This window comes from Ruditapes philippinarum, unplaced genomic scaffold (genome assembly GCF_026571515.1).
Source record: "Ruditapes philippinarum isolate M1 unplaced genomic scaffold, ASM2657151v2 ctg558_1_1_1_1, whole genome shotgun sequence".
In the NCBI taxonomy this organism is placed as follows: Eukaryota; Metazoa; Mollusca; class Bivalvia; order Venerida; family Veneridae; genus Ruditapes; species Ruditapes philippinarum.
In genome coordinates, this window is record NW_026857738.1 from 231,197 (window position 1) to 250,095 (window position 18,899).

Here is an 18,899-nt window from a genome sequence, read left to right on the forward strand (position 1 = left end):
ATCTAATTACATGTAAGGCAGATTATCACTGCTTCATAGAAAACGCGCTTTACCTTTTCCAATGCATCATTCTTGAAATTATTGCGTCAAAAACGCAAGAAACGCAGAGTAGCGGAAACACTGTCCCAGGTCATAGCATTTCTTCAAATTATTGTTTAAACATATTCTATGCTCAAATTTAATATTAGAAAATATATACAATGGATAATTTCCAACACTGAAAAGCAGTTGTTTCTGGTGAGCACTCAGGGCCATCATGGCCCTCTTGTTTTTTTGTTTTTTTTTTTTTTTTTAAATTGTTTTAGCCAAATAAAGATTGATTTGAATATCAGTGTTGCAATAAGCCTTATAGCCAATTTACTAAAGTTATAACACTGGAAACAGTATTGCTGGCAGTGACTACACAAAATCAAATTGGTTTATAATCTCTCATTGTTTGGTTTGGTTTAAACATACTTACTTTAGCTGGATTGCAAAACAAATTTTTGCAACTTACATTAATCACTTTTGTGTTCGCTTCCTGGAACCAACCAGAACTGGTATCATATGAAGAAACATGGTCGAGACCCGAGTAGGGCTCAAACCCATGATCTCTGGGTTGAGAGGCAGACACCTTAACCACTAGGCCACCGCTCAAGTTTTTATTAAACATGTTTAATTAAATTTGTTTTGAAACTTTGTGTTTATATTTTGGAGTGTGCAATTTTTACCTTTTTGAGACTTGCCAGTATATGAGAATTTTTTTATTCTTTCTTATGGGAATGGCTTAAAAATTAATTTTAATGATTAAGACAGATGCCCATTTGTGTTTAGAGATTTTTTTACCCTTTTACAGGTGCATTTTAAACCCGGGGGTTTGGGAAATGACCCCAAGTGTTGGTTAAAAAGTTGAGGGGAGAATTGAAAACGGATTTTGTGGAAGGTTCAAAAATGCTACAATTGTCAGTAACAGGCATTTTCGGGGTTTTAAAGCATACATGGCCGTCGACATCTAAAGTTATTGCTTATTAATGCATACAACAGAAAAAATTCAAAACATGTCTAAAATTCTAAATATTGTCTTGCCTTTCAAGATTTACTTAAAGTTTATTAGATTTTTTGTCAATTTCATGCTCCATCATTAATAAGAAATCTCAAACAATGTAATTATCAATTTAAAAAACAACAATCTATCTTTGCTTATCTGCCATACTTGATAGGTAAAGCAATAGACAGATTGATTCCAATTTTGTATGGAAAAATATATTTGTACACACTGACGGTGCATGGACAAATATTTTGTTCCAAAATATTTTGTTTGAAAACTTTTAACTTACTTAAACACGTGCATTTGATAAGCCAGTCTGATATTGTGCACTGTGTGACCGGCTGTATAAGTACTTTAATTTTAAATAAAAGGATTAAAACAGGATTTTTGGATGTTTCACTTTTTAGCTCACCTGTCATAAATTGGCATGGTGAGCTTTTGTGATCGCTTTTCTGCTGGGGTCCGTCCAGTATCCGTCCGTCTGTCTGTAAACTTTAACTTTAAACGACATTTCCTCATAAACTGCTAAGCCAATTTCATCCAAACTTCACAGGAATGTTCCTTTGGTAGTCAACTTTAAAAATTGAATTTACCGGTAATTCCATGCAGAACTCTGGTTGCCATGGTAACCAAAAGAGAAAACTTAAAATAACTTATTTTAGAAAACCGAAAGAGCTAGAGCTTAAATATTTGGCATGAAACATCATCTAGTCAGTGTCTTCAAAGTTTGTTCAAATAAATGCCCTGGGGTCAAAATTGGCCCCGCCCCGGGGGTCATTGATTTTCCTTATTTGTATATAGTAGAAACTTAAAAAATCTTCTTTTAAAAACCAAAATAGCTAGAGATTAGATATTAAGCATGAAACACAGGGCCAAAACACCATTTTTGGGGAAGGGGCCTCAACCTTTTTCTTGGGGAAATATATGCGTGATTTTGGCATACTCAAATTTAACACAAACTTTTAACAAGTTCTTCAAAATAGTTCTTTAAAATAGAAAAGCAAAAAGTACTGGGAAATACTTAAAATAAGGCAGTAAAAGACCTTAATTCAACACCATCATTTAATTTTGTTCTAAATTCTATGGAAATTTCAAAAGACTGGGGAATTTTGAGGACCAAAGTGGGGGAAAAAGAGGCTATTTTGGTTGGGGAAGCAGCCTATATTCGGCCTCTACAAAGAAGGGTTTTTTGGCCCTGAAACATCTTCTAGTGTGTGTCTACCAAGTTTGTTCAAATAAAAGCCCAGGGGTAAAAAATTTCCCTGCTTCAAGGGGTCATTGATTTTCTTTATTTGTAAATAGTAAAAATTTAAAAAATCATCTTTTAAAAAACCAAAATAGCAAGAGCTTAGATATTAAGCATGAAACATTTACTAGTGGGTGTCTACCAAGTTTGTTCAAATAAAAGCCCTGGGGTAAAAAATTGGCCCCGCCCCTGGGTATCATTGTTTTTTTATCTTTATGTATATAGTAAAAACTTTAAAATCTTCTTTTAAAAACCCCAAAGAGCTAGAGCTTAGATATGTAGCATGAAACATCTTCTAATGGGTGTCTACCAAGTTTGTTCAAATAAAAGCCCCAGGTTTAAAATTGGCCTTGGCCATGGAGCCTGAGCGATTTCAGGGCCACCATGGCCCTCTTCTTTGTTTAATGTATTTCTTTTCTACTTTTGTTATCCCCCGCCGATGGAATCGGTAGGGGGATATAGTTTTGGCGTTGTCCGTCCGTCCGTCCGAATTTCGTTTCCGGAGTAGTTCTCTGCAACTACTGGCTTGAATTCAACGAAACTTTATGGGAATCATCAATATCAAGAGGAGATGCGCATATCGTCGGCTTGTTCCGGTCCGACCCTTTAACTCAGAGTTATGGCCCTTGATTAGTTACGTAGTATGCATATAGTGTAAAAATCGTTTCCGGAGTATATCTCTGCAACTACTGGCTGGAATTCAACGAAACTTTATGGGAATCATCAATACCAAGAGGAGATGCGCATATCGTCGGCTTGTTCTGGTCAGACCCTTTAACTCAGAGTTATGGCCCTTTATTAGTTATGTAGTATGCATACAGAGTAAAAATCGTTTCCGCACTACTTCTCTGCAACTACTGGCTGGAGTTCAACGAAACTTTATGGGAACCTTCAATACCAAGAGGAGATGCGCATATCGTCGGCTTGTTCCAGTCAGATACTTTAACTCGAGTTATGGCCCTTGATTAGTTTTGCAGTATCCATATGGAAAAATATTTGTTTCCTCGCTACTTCTCTGCTACTACTGGCTGGAATGGGATACTAAGAGGAGATGTGCATATAGTCGCCTTGTTCCAGTCAGATACTTATAACTCAGATTTATGGCCCTTTGATTAGTTATGTAGTATGCATACATCTCATTGGCATTTCCAGATTTTACTATTTAACACAAAGTTATGGCTCTGTTATTGCCCTGAATATTTATCAAGTTCAAAGAATATTACTGTTTATGCCATGATTAATATATAAATAAAGCCTTATGTCTTCAGTTGTTGTGTTAATAATAACCAGTACTCGGCGGGGGATATAAATTCAACGAATTTGCTTGTTCATAAACAGCTCAAAATTAATGTATTTATTTTATATGCTGACTTACGTGTTTTATCATTCCGCAAGATTTTCTTAGAGACCGTGCTATGGGTTTATGTGCATTTTCAGTATGACATTGCTTTTCCAAGAAGTAATAATATCTCAAAGCAACATCAGATTTATAGAACTAAGTAAAATATGAAAAAACATCACACATTAAAAGAGCAACTGTGCATTAATTATTTTGTTTATCTTTTATTTTCAACTAGGTATATATTCAAAGAGCCTTGTCTTCTTTTGATCATTTGATTTTTGGTATAAGTCATTAAAGACAATTGGTATATATTATACATTGAATCTGTTCTATGTGGCAAATTAAAGTAAAAGTGTAAAATTTGGTAGACCAAAACATAGTACAGTTTTTTTTCTGTTGAAAAATTATTAATATATATAATATTTGTATAATCCAGTGTAAAGGGCAGCTTGAAGAGATTCTGATGTCAGCTATACATGATACAGACCAATGGGTATCTATGGTAGGAGAGATCTTGCGCACATATCCAGCAACTGGAGCCCTCAATCTTGAGTTAGAGGATAATAATGGAACATTTGCAGAGGTTTTGGCTGACCTTAAGAAGATGGGTAATAAGATAATTTGATCAATTTCATGAAAGTATATTTATAAAAATTGTGATGGTATTTGAAATAATGTAGCCTGATTTTATGAACTTAACAAGTTACTTGAAAACTGTTGAAAGGGTGTAAAAACCGGTCAAACACTCGGTCAGTTTAACTAATTTTATTTAAGATTCTACTTTTTGTACATCTGAACTTTCATCAGGAAAGTAAAGTTACTTATTTTGCAGCTTCAAAATGTCTTAACATAATTAAATAATAAGTCCGAATGATAACCATAATAAGTAGAAGTGAAAATGTTATATTAAGCAATATTATTGCTTGAGATTCACACAATTGTTTCAGCCCTTATTTTATTACATTTTTATCCCCCGTCGATGGAATAGGGAGGGGGATATTGTTTTGGCGTTGTCCATCCGTCCATCCTTCTGTCTGTCTGCACTCACAGGACAGTTATTATGTGGCTAGAGGGACAATAGGTAACTGTTCTTTCTCTTTGATGTCATTTATTATGTGGCTATTTTCTTTTGTGTGGCTAAAAACAACAATAGAGAGAACAATAGAGTAGCCACATTATTACTCTCCTGTTAGAACGGACGTCATTCTGGCTGTCCATCTGTCTATCCGAATTTGTTTCCGCGCTACTTCTCTGCAACTACTGGCTGGAATTCATTGAAACTTTATGGGAATCATCAAAATCAAGAGGAGATGCGTATATCGCCGGCTTGTTCCAGTTAGACCTTTTAACTCAGAGTCATGGCCCTTAATTAGTTATGTATTATGCAAATAGAGCAATAACCGTTTCCGCGCTACTTCTCTGCAACTACTGGCTGGAATTTAAAGGAATCTTTATGGGAATCATCACTATCAAGAGGAGATGCGCATATCGTTGCCTTGTTCCGGTCAGACACTTTAACTCAAAGTTATGGCCCTTGATTAGTTATGCAGTATGCATATAGGGCAAACTTTATGGAACCTTCAAAACCAAGAGTAGATGCGCATATCATCGCCTTGTTCTGGTCATACACTAACTCAGAGTTTTGGCCCTTGATTAGTTATGCAGTATGCATATAGACTCTAAGAGCAATAATTGTTTCCACGCTACTTCTCTGCAACTACTGGCTGGAATTCAATTAAACTTTATGGGAACCATTAATACCAAGATGAGATGTGCATAATTTGTTGCCTTGTTCAGACCAGACCCTTCATTACAGAGTTATGGGCCTTGATTAGTTATGTAGTATACATGTATATATATAGAGTAGGGCTGGGAACGAATAAGGAATTCGATGTTCGAATATTCGTTTTCCATATTCGAATATATTCGAATATTCGTTTTTACAACATTTGTTCCAATATTTCTCTTTGACGTATACGTATCCGAAATTGACTGCGTCGAATACTATACTACTTTAAAATGCTTGGAATAATCGGCGATTAAAAATACCTTTATTGCTATGTCGAAGTTTTTTTAATTTATATATCGTAAATCGAGATATATATGTTTACTTTTGAAATAAATTCATAATTTGATTGCCTTTTGTTCAGTAAACCCGACCGCTGTCTTATTAACGGGAGGTAACTCACGTGACTTGACTGACAGTAATATGAATCATCGTAGCCATTTATCCCCAAAGACACATAATGATATTGAAACTTAACTTGTATTAAAATATTTTTATTTATAATTTTAGATAAAGTTTAAAATATTCTTTAGATAAGTTTAGCTATAACGAGGTAAATATCACACGGAGTCTAATGTCTACGGAATAAATGTATTCTGACAGAATTTTGACACTTCATATGCTTTCATAATGCGCCAAATAATGGTGCCAATTTATTCTTATTCACAAAAATTTAAGACAATTATTGATAAATCTGAAAGATTTTAACACAGAAAACAATAAATAAGATAATTAAAATCGGAAAAATTTACATTATAAACTGTTCAACAGGTAAATTGCAAACTGTGAAATGGGTGCCCTTTTGATCAACATATACCCCAAAGTTTTCACAGTTAATTGGCGATAATTGTTGACACGCGTCATACAAACATTTGAACCACCTGGTGAAAGAAAGGGCAAAGGTTTAATTTACGATCTGAATTGAAATTTGAAAGTAATGACAAAAATGAAACATTTCTCCTTTTTTTTTCGAATATTCGTATTCGTTTTTCAATGTTCGAATATTCGGTAGTGTTTCGAATATTCGAATATTCGAATATAATTCCCCGGCCCTAATATAGAGCAATATTGCTATTTCTTTGCAACTGCTGTATTGATTTGAACAAAACTTTATGGGAAACCATAGATACAAAAAGGCAATTTACATCCCATTGCCATGTCCAGATATTACTATTTAACACCGAGTTAATTCAGACTCTGTTATTGCCCTGAATATTATTATGTACTAAGAATATTACTGTTTACGCCATGATAGATATATAAATAAAGCCTTATGTCTTCAGTTGTTGCGTTAGTAATAACCAGTACTCTGAGGGGGATATAAATTCAACGAATTTGCTTGTTTTATATATCAGCAACAACATTACACATTTATAGGGTAGAAACTATGATTGGTAGATCAGGGATGAAATGTAATGTAAAGGTTGTATGAGAATTCTTTTACTGTTTAAATTAAAGTGAAGCGTTCAGTAGATGTAAAGATGTTACCTATGGAATGCCAATTTCTAAACAAGACGGCACTGATTGCTACAACTGGACAGCAGCCACTTCCCACCAAACATTTTGCTCTCAAACGTAAACCAAAGTCAGCTGCTTTAAGAGCTGAACTATTACAAAAATGTAAGTTCTATTTTTATTTTGTTGGCCCTATAACTTTTGGTATGGTTTAAAACTTTGTATTGGGAGGTGTAATTTTTATGCGCAATATAATACAGATCATTTTATTGTTGTCTCTACGTCTGTCACATAACTTGTCTGGACTACTTCTCAAAAATTATTGTTGCAATTTCATCCAAACTTAAAAGGAAATGAACCAGCTACTAAAAGTCAAGTGGGTGCTTATCATCTTCCCTTTTATGGTTAATATTTTTGTCCCGAGTTTGGCCCCTTTTAAAAAGATTTTAAAATTTTGGGCTGGACCTTAAAAACCTTTTTTCTACTAAAATTTAAATTTTAAAAGAAAAATTTTAAAATTATTTCCTTTTAAGTACCTTTGCATATATTATGAGTTTTCTGGTTGAATGATTTTTGGCTTAGTTATGACCTTTGATTAAAAAATGTGTCATGGTCTAGAAAGTTGCTGTAACATACAAGGAATTTCAATTTACATGAACTAAAAAGGGATTCTTTTATTTAGGTATTACCATCCTAACATGAAGTGTAAGGAACTGAAAAATTGACTACATAGGTTAGATATATACCTTAAAGGACACCTGTATGCAAAATTTCAACAAACTTTACCGTACGAAAATCAAGTTATGACCACTTTTCTGATTTTAATCTTGGATGTTAGAAGGATCCTTTTTCAGAAATAAGGAACCTTTAAGTAATCTACAATATCAGCGTAATGAAAAATGTTTTCATAAGAAACAAAATGTAACATTCAGCTAACAGTTCTCATAAGCAAAATGATTGTTTCTACTCTTTATAAACTCTTCTTTATAAAATAAGTATAAAAATGTTACCCTACCCCATCCAATTTTAACATGTGTTTGACCAATTTCCTACTTTGAGATTTCAAAAATCCCTAAAATTTACTTAAATGAGTGCCTGTTTTCAAAGTTTTCCCTTGATTTTCTAAAAAGTATATTGGTTGATATTGTCAAATATAAAATACTTTTACCGTCTTGTTTTGATTTGATTGCACTTTGAAAATATCAGGTTCAATATTCGTTACAAGATTTAGCATTTAGCAAAGGGTTATGAGAGATACATAAATAATTTTTTTAAAAGAACAAGGTTACCCTTCTGGGGTTTGAACCCACGACCTGAAGTTTCAATGTACTTTACAGTAGTTCTAGCCCAATTAAAAACTCTTCAAAGGGGAGGTAATACATTAGGATTGTCATACCTTAAATGTTGAAACTGAATTATAATTGTGATATACAAAATCACACAATGTTCATCTTTTGTTGTTAATTTATGAGAAGTTTTACTTGCTGAAAAAGTCTGTTCATCAATCAAGTTGTTTCAAATGTTTATTGTACAAAGTGTAAAATATTTCCAGCATCGGAAGCAGCTGTTAATAGGAAGAGAAATGGATCTGATTATGTACCAATCAAAGTACGAAGTTTTGCCAAGAAGATGGACGATTTTAGTAAGTGTCATGTTTTAACAAATTCATATTTTAGGTCAACTGTTCGAAGAATAGTACAGTCTCATATGCTATACTCATTGGTGTTGATGTCATACATTGGTTAAGGTTTTGCAAGTTTAGTATCTTGTGTTTAATTGATTCTCATTTTCAGGTCAACTGTCCTAAGAATAGTACAGCTACATGGTTTATACTTATTGGTGTCGGCTTCACACATAAGTTAATTTTTATGCAAGCAAGTTGTTATCTCCAAAACTACTGAACGGAATGGGTTCAAACTTTACACACTTATTTGAGTACATAATAGTAGGTCAGTTTCCAATGCGCACAATATTAATATGGAATTTGACGGAAAAATGGCCCTTTATGAACTAAGAATATTCTCTGCTATCCAGGCTCTTGTTTTATATTAAGCACTGAAAATAGTTCAGCACGTTGTCCTTCTAACAGCTCTTGTTAATTTGTCAGATTTTGTTAATACTGAGAAAATATAAGATATTCATGTGCTCTTAGTGAACTGCTGATAATTTGCAAAACCTGTTCACCATATTTTATGCTCATATGACATTAACACTTGGATATATAAAAACTGACAAGTTATCAAGAACCAATTAAAAGAGTCTTTTTATTTAGAAAAATGCACTGCAGCCCTCTAACTTTGATTTGATTAAGGTTATCTGTAGTATTTGTGTAGCCTTTTATGCCTTATTTCAAGATACATGATTTTTGGTTTTCATCACATAATCAAAGAGTGTTTATTAAATATTGAGGTGGCATAAAATGCATTTGAAACAAACATTTTAGTCCACAAGCTACCTCCTAATGGCAACCTTGCAGACTCTGACTACAATTTTGAAGGTCAGTGGCTTTGACCTCTTAAACTAAATAATGCATACAAATGTGTGTCAGAGTTTCCCTGAGACTTTAGCAAAAAAAACAACAACAAAAAAACAACTTAGTTTAAACCTTTTTCTGATATTATTGTATTATGCTGGTAATTTCAGCTCCTTTGAAGGGTATTCATGGTAGAAATGTACCAACTGGGGGTTTCCTGAGTCCAAACTCTGTGGGAAGGAAGTCAGGATTTCTTGGCAGTTCAGGTTCTTCCATTGCTGGAACTCCTAACAGATTGAATGCTCTGAAAAAAGAAGGTGGAATTAAGGTAAAACAACAGTTTCTATGTGATTTTGTTTTCTCTACACTGTTCTGATCTTAGTTAAATATTACTCGTTTAAGTTTGATTGAAGACAGTTTGTAGCTTATTTGAACTCTAAGAGACCAATGAATAGTGGTGAGATTTTATAGTAAACACAATCGTGACCTCAGTGGGCTTGAACCCTGTGTTAAGAGGCAGATGACTTAACCTCTTTTTGTCTGCTCTAATTATGATGTATAAGCGCCTATAGTGCAATGCTGACATTAGTGTGCTTTAATGCTATGTTTGTATATAACGAAAATGATGTCACGTCAAAGAGTTATTACACTAGTGTAATATCATTTTTATTAAATGTTCCATGACATATGTGATAATTCCTTTTTCACAGTTCTTTAATTACTGAAAAACATAATACTTGTATTTTTATTAAGTGGTCATTGATATGTCAGTCATTTGTTTCAGTTGCTAGATATTACTGAGCAACCATTAGCACCTAAAGAAGCCAAGAGGAGAAGAAAGCAGGCTGGTAAGAATAAGAGTATAATAGTCTAAAATAAAGATTATTTATAAGTCATGTGTTTGATATAATTAAAATTTGTTATGACCTGCACAGTTTTAACCCTAACCATGCTAAATACCTTAAATGGATGTGTCCATCTTTCATTCTGGACAAAACCATTCATCATTTGTAGGGAAACCTTTAAACTATGTTATGACTAAATAGCAAACAGTGCATATGACACGGATGTGCTGGCTGATCTTGATCTGCGCTGGTGGCATGGGTAGTTCACATGGTCACATGGAGGCTGAAGGTTGATATAATATATAAACTTATGTTCCTTATACAAACCAAATGAGCTATATCTAAAGTGGCTTAAATGAAGCAGAGTAGCTTAAAATGAAGCAAATTGGCTTAACATAAAGCATGTTGGCATAAAATGAAGCAGATTGGCTTAAAATAAAGCATGTTGGCTTTAAATGAAGCAGATTGGCTTAAAATGAAGCAGATTGGCTTAAAATGAAGTTAAGTGGCTTAAAACAAAGCAGATTGGCTTAAAATGAAGCAAAGTGGCTTAAAACAAAGCACATTGGCATAAAATAAAGCATAATGGCTTAAATTGAAGTATATTGGCTTTAAATGAAGCACATTGGCTTAAAATAAAGCACATTGCCATTGTTGGTATACAGCTTGCTTTTTTCATGTTTTGTGTTTTATACAACAATTATGCAATGGTTTCCTGTTTACAGAGATAGAAGCTAATGAGCTAGCAAAGGAGAAGAGAGAAGCAGAAAAAGCTGCTGCTGCAGCTAACCAAACAACAAACCCTGCCCCCTATACTCCAGATTATGCTGCAGGACTTGTATCCCCAGCACCAGCCGTAAGTTTTATTTTTATAAAAGAACTCCTTTAAACTGACATTGTGCTCATTTTTTTTCAGAGTGACTATTATAGTGGTTACTGACCAATAATTGGTAAAAAAATGTTTATGATGAAATGTAAAATTTACCTAAAATATAAAAAGACTGCCCTACTCTTTTTGTATAAATTGAACATCATTGATACAATCCAAATAATATTTATAGATTTTTATGTGTATAACAAAGATTATTGATCATACCATTAAGATAGGCATGATGTCATTTATCAAAATTTGTAACATTTCCATGTGTTTCTGTACAATTTATTCTTTTAAAGAAATTAGCAAAGTGAACATTATGCATGACCTGGCATATGATACAATTATTATGAACTTTCTGTTTGATATATTTTTAGAAGATAATTGGCATTGGTCCAAGTTCAGCTGTCTCATCATTACCACAAACACAGACTGTGTCTTATGTACCCACGTCAAATACAAGAATCCCGGACCCATCACCTACTGGTATGTGTGCAATATTTATGTATTCTGTTCAGTTCATTTAGAAATAGAATTTTCAAACCATTGAAGTGATTTTTTTAAGGTCAATTTGCGGCATAGTTTTGGCGCACTTCCTGAAATACTTTTTTCCCAATTATAGAATAGTTTTACTGTTCAAAATTTATTAAAAATAAGGAACAGCCCTTAAAATTGTTGCAGTGATTTAAACTGAGGGAAACATTACGGGAATGTGCAGATTTATCCTGATTTGCATTATTTTGAAATTGAATAATTGATCAGTAAAGATTGTTTCAAACCTTGCTGCTTTTAATTTTGTGTTCTCAAAATGCCAATAACAACATGTTTCCCCACCTGATGGGGGTCCATCACCTTTCCCCAAAATGTGAATAAAATCATAGCTTAGTGTCTAAATCAGAAATTGAAAAAACTTTTAACTTAAATACATGCTCTAGGTGTTATATTTTATCTCCATTCAATGAAATTTTGTTTCTTCCCAGGCCAGTTGTGTGATGATTTTGATTCAAATGTAAACTATTTTATTATTCTCTTAATATTGTGCAACTTGTCTTTATGCAAGTACCATATAACAATGGATCTTTGACCATTTAATGCAAAATGGCTACACTAGAATAATACATAGTCTCTAGTTGACCTTGTTTTCACAAAAGAACACATAGTGATACCTTGTGTCAGCAGTTGACCTTGCAATGTATAGAAAAGGTGGAGCTAAAGTTTTCACTGCAAAAAACAAAACAAAAAAAAAACAAAAACAAAAAAACAGAATAAAAAAGCCTAAGTAAACATTATTGCACATTGCAATATTTCCTAATGGTTTAAAAGATTATTTTTGGGTCTGATTTTTAATTACCTGGCTATTAGAGTACATAGGTTAGGTTTTTGGACTGAAATAATAAGTTTGTTTTCACAGCAATGTACAGTAAAAACTCTGAAAACCGGACCCTCTGAAAACCGGAATCCTCTGAAAACCGGACCATTTTAAAAGTCCCATATTTTCTCCTTATATGTTCAATGAAAAAAGATCCTCTGAATACCGGAACCTCTGAATTCCGAAAACCGGACGATTTCCTATGGTTTCTAATGCTAAACATGCATAAAAAATCCTCTGAAAACCAGACAGCAATTTTAAGTGTCAACTTTCTGTGTATTTTAATGTAGATTAAACATAATCTCAACAGGTGATATGTTCAATTACCAATTAAGGATCACATATTTTTATCTATGCAGGTGTGAAAACACTTGTCAGTTTGTGTTAATTTCTTATTGGCTATTAAATTAAAGCTCTTTCATCGTAATTGTGTCTGACCCTGTATAGGCGTGATTTTTCAAAATGTTTTAAATTTGTTCTTGTTTTTTTTTTAAAATATAAAATGTCTAGTGGAAGTGGAAAACTTTTGTTAAATGATTCCTGTTTTCCTTAAAATTTTTACCTTGAAGTTATCTTTGTTTTGATATTAATCATATGCAAAAATAGTAATACTAAATTCCATTATTTACATATTTTAAAAGCCAATTAAGAAGATATATTTCAGACAAGGTGTTTTAATTTCTGATTTTCAGAATTACATTTATGGATTTGCATAATAAAATTACTTACGGTATTTATTGCAAAAAGAAATTAAAATATGACTTAGACAAAAGGGTTAAAAAGTAAATACAAAATCATTGAACAAAGTCATTGTTCAAACACATCATATTTATCAATAAATGTATAAAACCTCTGAAAACCGGAATCCTCTGAAAACCGGACTTTTGGTTAATTCCGGATAGGGTCCGGTTTTCAGAGTTTTTACTGTACTTGTTCCAAAAGATGGCATAAAGTTTTTATACACTTAATTTAACTTTGTTTGGTATGGTGCTAGTTTGTCCACACTACTGAAAGTGAATAGGAGGCCATCTTACTGTAAACAGAATAATAGAGAACAAGAGAGTTAATTCAGTAGCCATTAAGTAAGAGGCAAATAGCCCTCTGTTAAACAAAAGAAAATAAAAGAAAAGGCCCCTGATTCCATTTCTGTTACAGATCTTTCAACCTGTTTTTCCGTTTATTTAATAGCCACATCTAAGTTCGCACATTATGTTGAGAACTATTAGGTGTGTTGACCTCATACTTTATAGGGTCATGGAATAGATTTTAAGGTCAGTTGTTCAAAAATCAAAGTCTTTGTGACACTGGAAAATCCTTGTGTTATCAATTACTTTAGAAAGTATAAGTCTAGGTTTGTGAAACTTCGAAGGGACATAGTCTATGGCCAGTAGATGGCCCCTTTTGATTTTAAGGTCAGAAGGTCAAAAGTCATGGTCACAGTTACTTTTTTTGTAACATCTTGTCGGCTCAACAACTTGAGAAGGAAAAAGCCTGGGTTTTTAAAATTTACCTGGGACAATTTGGCAAGTTGATGACCGCTATTAATTTTGAGGTCATTAAATCAAATGTCAAGGTCTCAGTGACACTTTTGTAAAATCCTTGTCCAATCAATAACTTGTTCTGGTTGTTTTATTTTGTTTTTCTAAATTTAATCCTTTCACATTTTATAATTGTACATGTTACATCGGCACATGCTTCAGGCATATAACGTTCTGACATGAAGATTTCTTGTTCAATGAGTTATTTAACCAGTTAGAAAGTAAGGGTTGAGTAAAGAAGTATGTTGACTTGTATATATATATGTTGTCTTTTCAGCCTCCTCTGTTTCAGCAAACACTCAACAAGCTCGGGACAACTTACAGCAACAACTTCAACAACAACTTGGCCAATCACAAATCAGAACAACTACTGTCTTGCCATCCATTGGTCAAACATTTCAACAAGCAGCTATCAATCAAACTTCTGCCACGCCCACTGGACAGCCATTACAACCAATCCAGCCACAGCCTCAAAATAATGTTCCACAACCATTGGCTGCCCAGCAGCAGCAGCAACAACAACCACAAGCAAAGAAAGGACTTTCTCTTACAGTATGTTTTAGCCTCTTTTTTTCCCTTTTGCAAAATGAATTGAAGGACTTTAAAACACTTTTAAATTTGTAATTTGTTTGAATATTTTTCTGTACTGTTATAGCAGTACAATTTTAAAATACAGTGCATTGTTGAGTTTACTAGACTTTGTATGATTAGTCAAACAAAAAAGTACAAAGATGTATTACAAGGTAGCAAGAAAGAATTGTGTCTGTATTAACATTTAAATACAATAAAGTGCTATATACAAGTATTTTTAAAACTCAACTTTTAGTACTGTAATAAATATGTGTCCAAGACTGTGTGTAAGACTATAGGTTTTGGAGTATGAAGACCACTTTGAGTTTTTCATGTATTAAAAGCAAAACAATGTATTTTTTTTCCGGGTATGAATTTTAACATTAATGAGACGTTTTTATCATTTTTTTTGCAGCGTGAACAAATGATGGAAGCACAAGATATGTTTAAAAATTCCAACAAAGTTACAAGACCAGAAAAAGCATTAATTCTTGGTTTCATGGCTGGATCCAGAGGTATAATTCTATATCTTTTATTTGAGCTGCGTCACGACAAAACCAACATAATGTGTTTGCGACCAGCATGGATCCAGACCAGCCTGCGCATCCGCACAGTCTGATCAGGATCCATGCTGTTCGCTTACAAACTCTATAACAAGTAGAGAAACTGATAGCAAACAGCATGGATCCTGATCAGACTGCGCGGATGCGCAGGCTGGTCTGGATCCATGCTGGTCGCAAACCCATTATGTTGGTTTTGTCATGACGTGGCTCATTTCATAACTGTTCATGGTTAGCTTATGGGATGACTGACCATTTGTTGTATATCTGTTGTAACTCTTTCATAATAGTAAGTTCTATAAACAACAGGACACCTTCCTGTGAAGGAGTTTGTCTAGCTAGGGTATGGAAGTTCTTTGGTTCCACTCAGGCTCTCACTTGTGGTCTGAAATAATGCATAAAGGAACACCTGCGGTCTTTCTCCATCAGTAAACCTGGAAAGTTGCCAAATGAAATTTACAAAGGAGTGGTTTAATGCATACATCATCTTCAACAAAATTCTAAAGACTTTTTTGAATATAGTAAATTGGTCTCTTTTTATGGCTGAAATGATTTCATGTAATGAGATCAAATGAATTCCTAAATTCATAGATTTTTTTTGAAATGTCAAGAAAAAGTATTGATATGAAATGTTGAAAAGATTATATTTGTTATATTTTTATCACTTGCACGGTCAGATAAGCAGTTATCTTATACATATCAATGAAATAATGAAGTTTTCAGTGAGATACAACCTATAAAACATACTGCAATCACATTCTGTAAAACTTGGCTGGGTTTCATAGAAAGTCCTAGGATTATCCTAAGTCGTAGGACTTGCATCAAACTATAGGACTAACTTAAGATCATTTCAATAAGTATTTTTATCTTTAGTAAAAGTTTTAGACTTATTCTCCCGAGAAAAGGTACAAAATACAATGACATGTGCTTTAATCTGCAATGTGTGAATGTTCATCTGCATCAATATTCAGAAATAAGAGGGTATTAACCACGCCCGTTTAACTCACAATGAGTGAAAAATGTCCATCGGTTAAAATGTTGTGAGCAACTTCCGTTCCTCGTTGTGAGCACCCATCTATGACGTGTGACACGATAAACAAGGTGAGTTTTTCATAATTTTTGAAGATTACAGACATTTATGTAAAAATATCGGAATGCAGTTAGCTAGCGATGTGTTTTCCGAGTATGCACATGTAAAGATATTGCCTGTTGGTGGACAATTTGATGGAAATACCGTGCGACGCAGTCACTCGGGGTAGCTGGAAAACTGGAGACAACTTCTCTTTGGACCTAATTTAACATTGAAAACGTCGATTCTGGTGAGGTTTTGTGCATTCTAACCTAAAACAGATGCCCACAAGTCTTCAGCGTAAATTATTATCTGAAAGTCTTCATAGAAACGAAGAAATACCCTTTTTTGCTTTAATCCTCGTTGTGAGCACCATAACCTCGTTGTGAGCAAGACAAGCGCAGTGCTTGTCTTGTTTTAATATGTAATTTAAATGGCGAGAATACAATTTTCAATCTAACAAAAGCAATCAAAACGTTTTTGTACAATAGTTTTTCTTTGCAATAGTTCTTCTTTTTCTTTTTTTGAAAATTATTCTTCACATTCACAAGTCATCAGATTAACAGAAGAACTAATCAGTGGGGGTAAATCAGGTATTTTATTTCGTATACTCTAGTGTGGCTCGAGTGAACATTACGGGGAGTTTATGAATATTTCAACAATTTCACAATCTGTGTGATACACACATACATGTGTTTATCCTGAGCTGAAGACTGACCAAGGTACATGTATGTAAAACAAGAAGTGTCACGGTAAGTTGACAATGCCCCCGAAGTGGTGCTTTGTCCTTTGATTTATGGACCAGATAGATTTTTTGTTTTTGAACAATTAGATCTTCAATGTGAAGGTCATTCAAGGTCAAGGTGAAATAAATATAGGTCAGTTGGAAGGTCTTGTCCAAAGAGGCATTGTGTCCAAATATGAATTAATTCCATTTACTAATAAAGAAGTTATGACCAATGTTAAAGTTTTTGGATGTTCTAGGTCATTCAGGGTACAAGGTAAAAAAAAATACAGATCAGTTTGAAGGTCTTGCCTAAAGGGGTGTTGTGTCAAAATATGAGTAGAATCTGTGTACTAATAAGGAAGTTATGACCAATTTTTAGCTCACCTGTCACAAAGTGACAGGGTGAGCTTTTGTGATCGCTTTTCGTCCGTCGTCCGTCTGTCTTACTTTAAATGACATCTCCTCATAAACCACTAAGCCAATTTCATCCAAACTTCACAGGAATGTTCCTTTGGTGGTCACCTTTAAAAATTGTTCAAAGAATTTAATTCCATGCAGAACTCTGGTTGCCATGGCAACCGAAAGAAAAAACTTTAAATATTTGCTTTAAAAAAAACCCTAATAGCTAGAGCTTAGATATTTGGCATGAAACATCTTCTAGTGAGTGTCTACCAAGTTTGTTCAAATAAAAGCCCTGGGGTCAAAATTGGCCCCGCCCACGGGGGTCATTGATTTTCCCTATATGCAAATAGTAAAAACTTAAAAAATCTTCTTTTAAAGAACTCAAAGAGCTAGAGCTAAGATATTAATTATGAAACATGTTCTAATGGGTGTCTACCAAGTTTGTTCAAATAAAAGCCCTGGGGTCAAAATTGGCCCCGCCCCAGGGGGTCATTGATTTTCCTTATATGTATATAGCAAAAACTTAAAACTCTTCTCTTAAAAACCGAAATAGCTAGAGTTTAGAAATTAAGCATGAAACATCTTCAAGTTAGTGTCTACAAAGTTTGTTCAAATAAAAGCCCTGGGGTCAAAACTGGCATCACCCTAGTGGTGTCATTATGTGTATAGTAAAAACTTTAAAAAACCCAATAAGCTCAGAGCTTAGATGTTTAGCATGAAACATCTTCTTATGAGTGTCTACCAAGTTTGTTAAAAAAAAAGCCCTTGGACTAAAATTGGCCCTGCCAGGGGGGGGGGGGGGGGGGGAGGCCTATATACAGGTGAGCGACCTCAGGGCCTTCATGGCCCTCTTGTTAAGTTTTTGACAATTTGACCTTCAAGGTAAAGGCCATTCAGGGGTCAAGGTAAAAAAATACAGGTCCGTAGGAAGGTCTTGTGCTAAGTGATGTTGTGTTCAAATATATATCAAATCCGTTTACTAATAAGGAAGTTATGGCCAATGTTAAAGTTTTCGGACGGATTGACGGACTGACAGACGGACAGTTAAAAACTAATATGCCTCCCTGTGGGGTATGCACAACGTCTTGCAAAGAAATGCTGCTGTGCAAAAACGTTTTAATTGCTTTGGTAGATTGAAAATTATATTTTCACCATCTGAATTACATATTAAAACCATACACGCACTGCGCTTGTCTTGCTCACAACGAGGTTATGGTGCTCACAACGAGGATTAAAGCAAAAAAGGGTATTTCTTTGTTTCTATGAAGACTTTCAGATAATAATTTACGCTGAAGACTTGTGGGCATCTGTTTTAAGTTAGAATGCACAAAACCTCACCAGAATCGACGTTTTCAATGTTAAATTAGGTCCAAAGAGAAGTTGTCTCCAGTTTTCCAGCTACCCCGAGTGACTGCGTCGCACGGTATTTCCATAAAATTGTCCACCAACAGGCAATATTTGTACATGTACATACTCTGAAAACACATCGCTAGCTAACTGCATTCCGATATTTTTACATAAATGTCTGTAATCTTCAAAAATTATGAAAAACTCACCTTGTTTATCGTGTCACACGTCATAGATGGGTGCTCACAACGAGGAACGGAAGTTGCTTA

General features: G+C 34.0%; 1 protein-coding gene across 1 annotated transcript in view; it reads left to right on the forward strand.

The window, feature by feature from the left end:
* Positions 1-18,899, forward strand: part of LOC132750767 (negative elongation factor A-like) — a 29,239-nt gene that overhangs the window by 4,605 nt on the left and 5,735 nt on the right. The window contains exons 2-10 of the mRNA XM_060740809.1: positions 4,052-4,223; positions 6,860-7,021; positions 8,409-8,498; positions 9,500-9,657; positions 10,114-10,177; positions 10,900-11,030; positions 11,426-11,534; positions 14,248-14,507; positions 14,941-15,040. Of these exons, the coding sequence (XP_060596792.1) occupies positions 4,052-4,223; positions 6,860-7,021; positions 8,409-8,498; positions 9,500-9,657; positions 10,114-10,177; positions 10,900-11,030; positions 11,426-11,534; positions 14,248-14,507; positions 14,941-15,040 (1,246 nt within the window). The remainder of the gene's footprint in view (positions 1-4,051; positions 4,224-6,859; positions 7,022-8,408; positions 8,499-9,499; positions 9,658-10,113; positions 10,178-10,899; positions 11,031-11,425; positions 11,535-14,247; positions 14,508-14,940; positions 15,041-18,899) is intronic.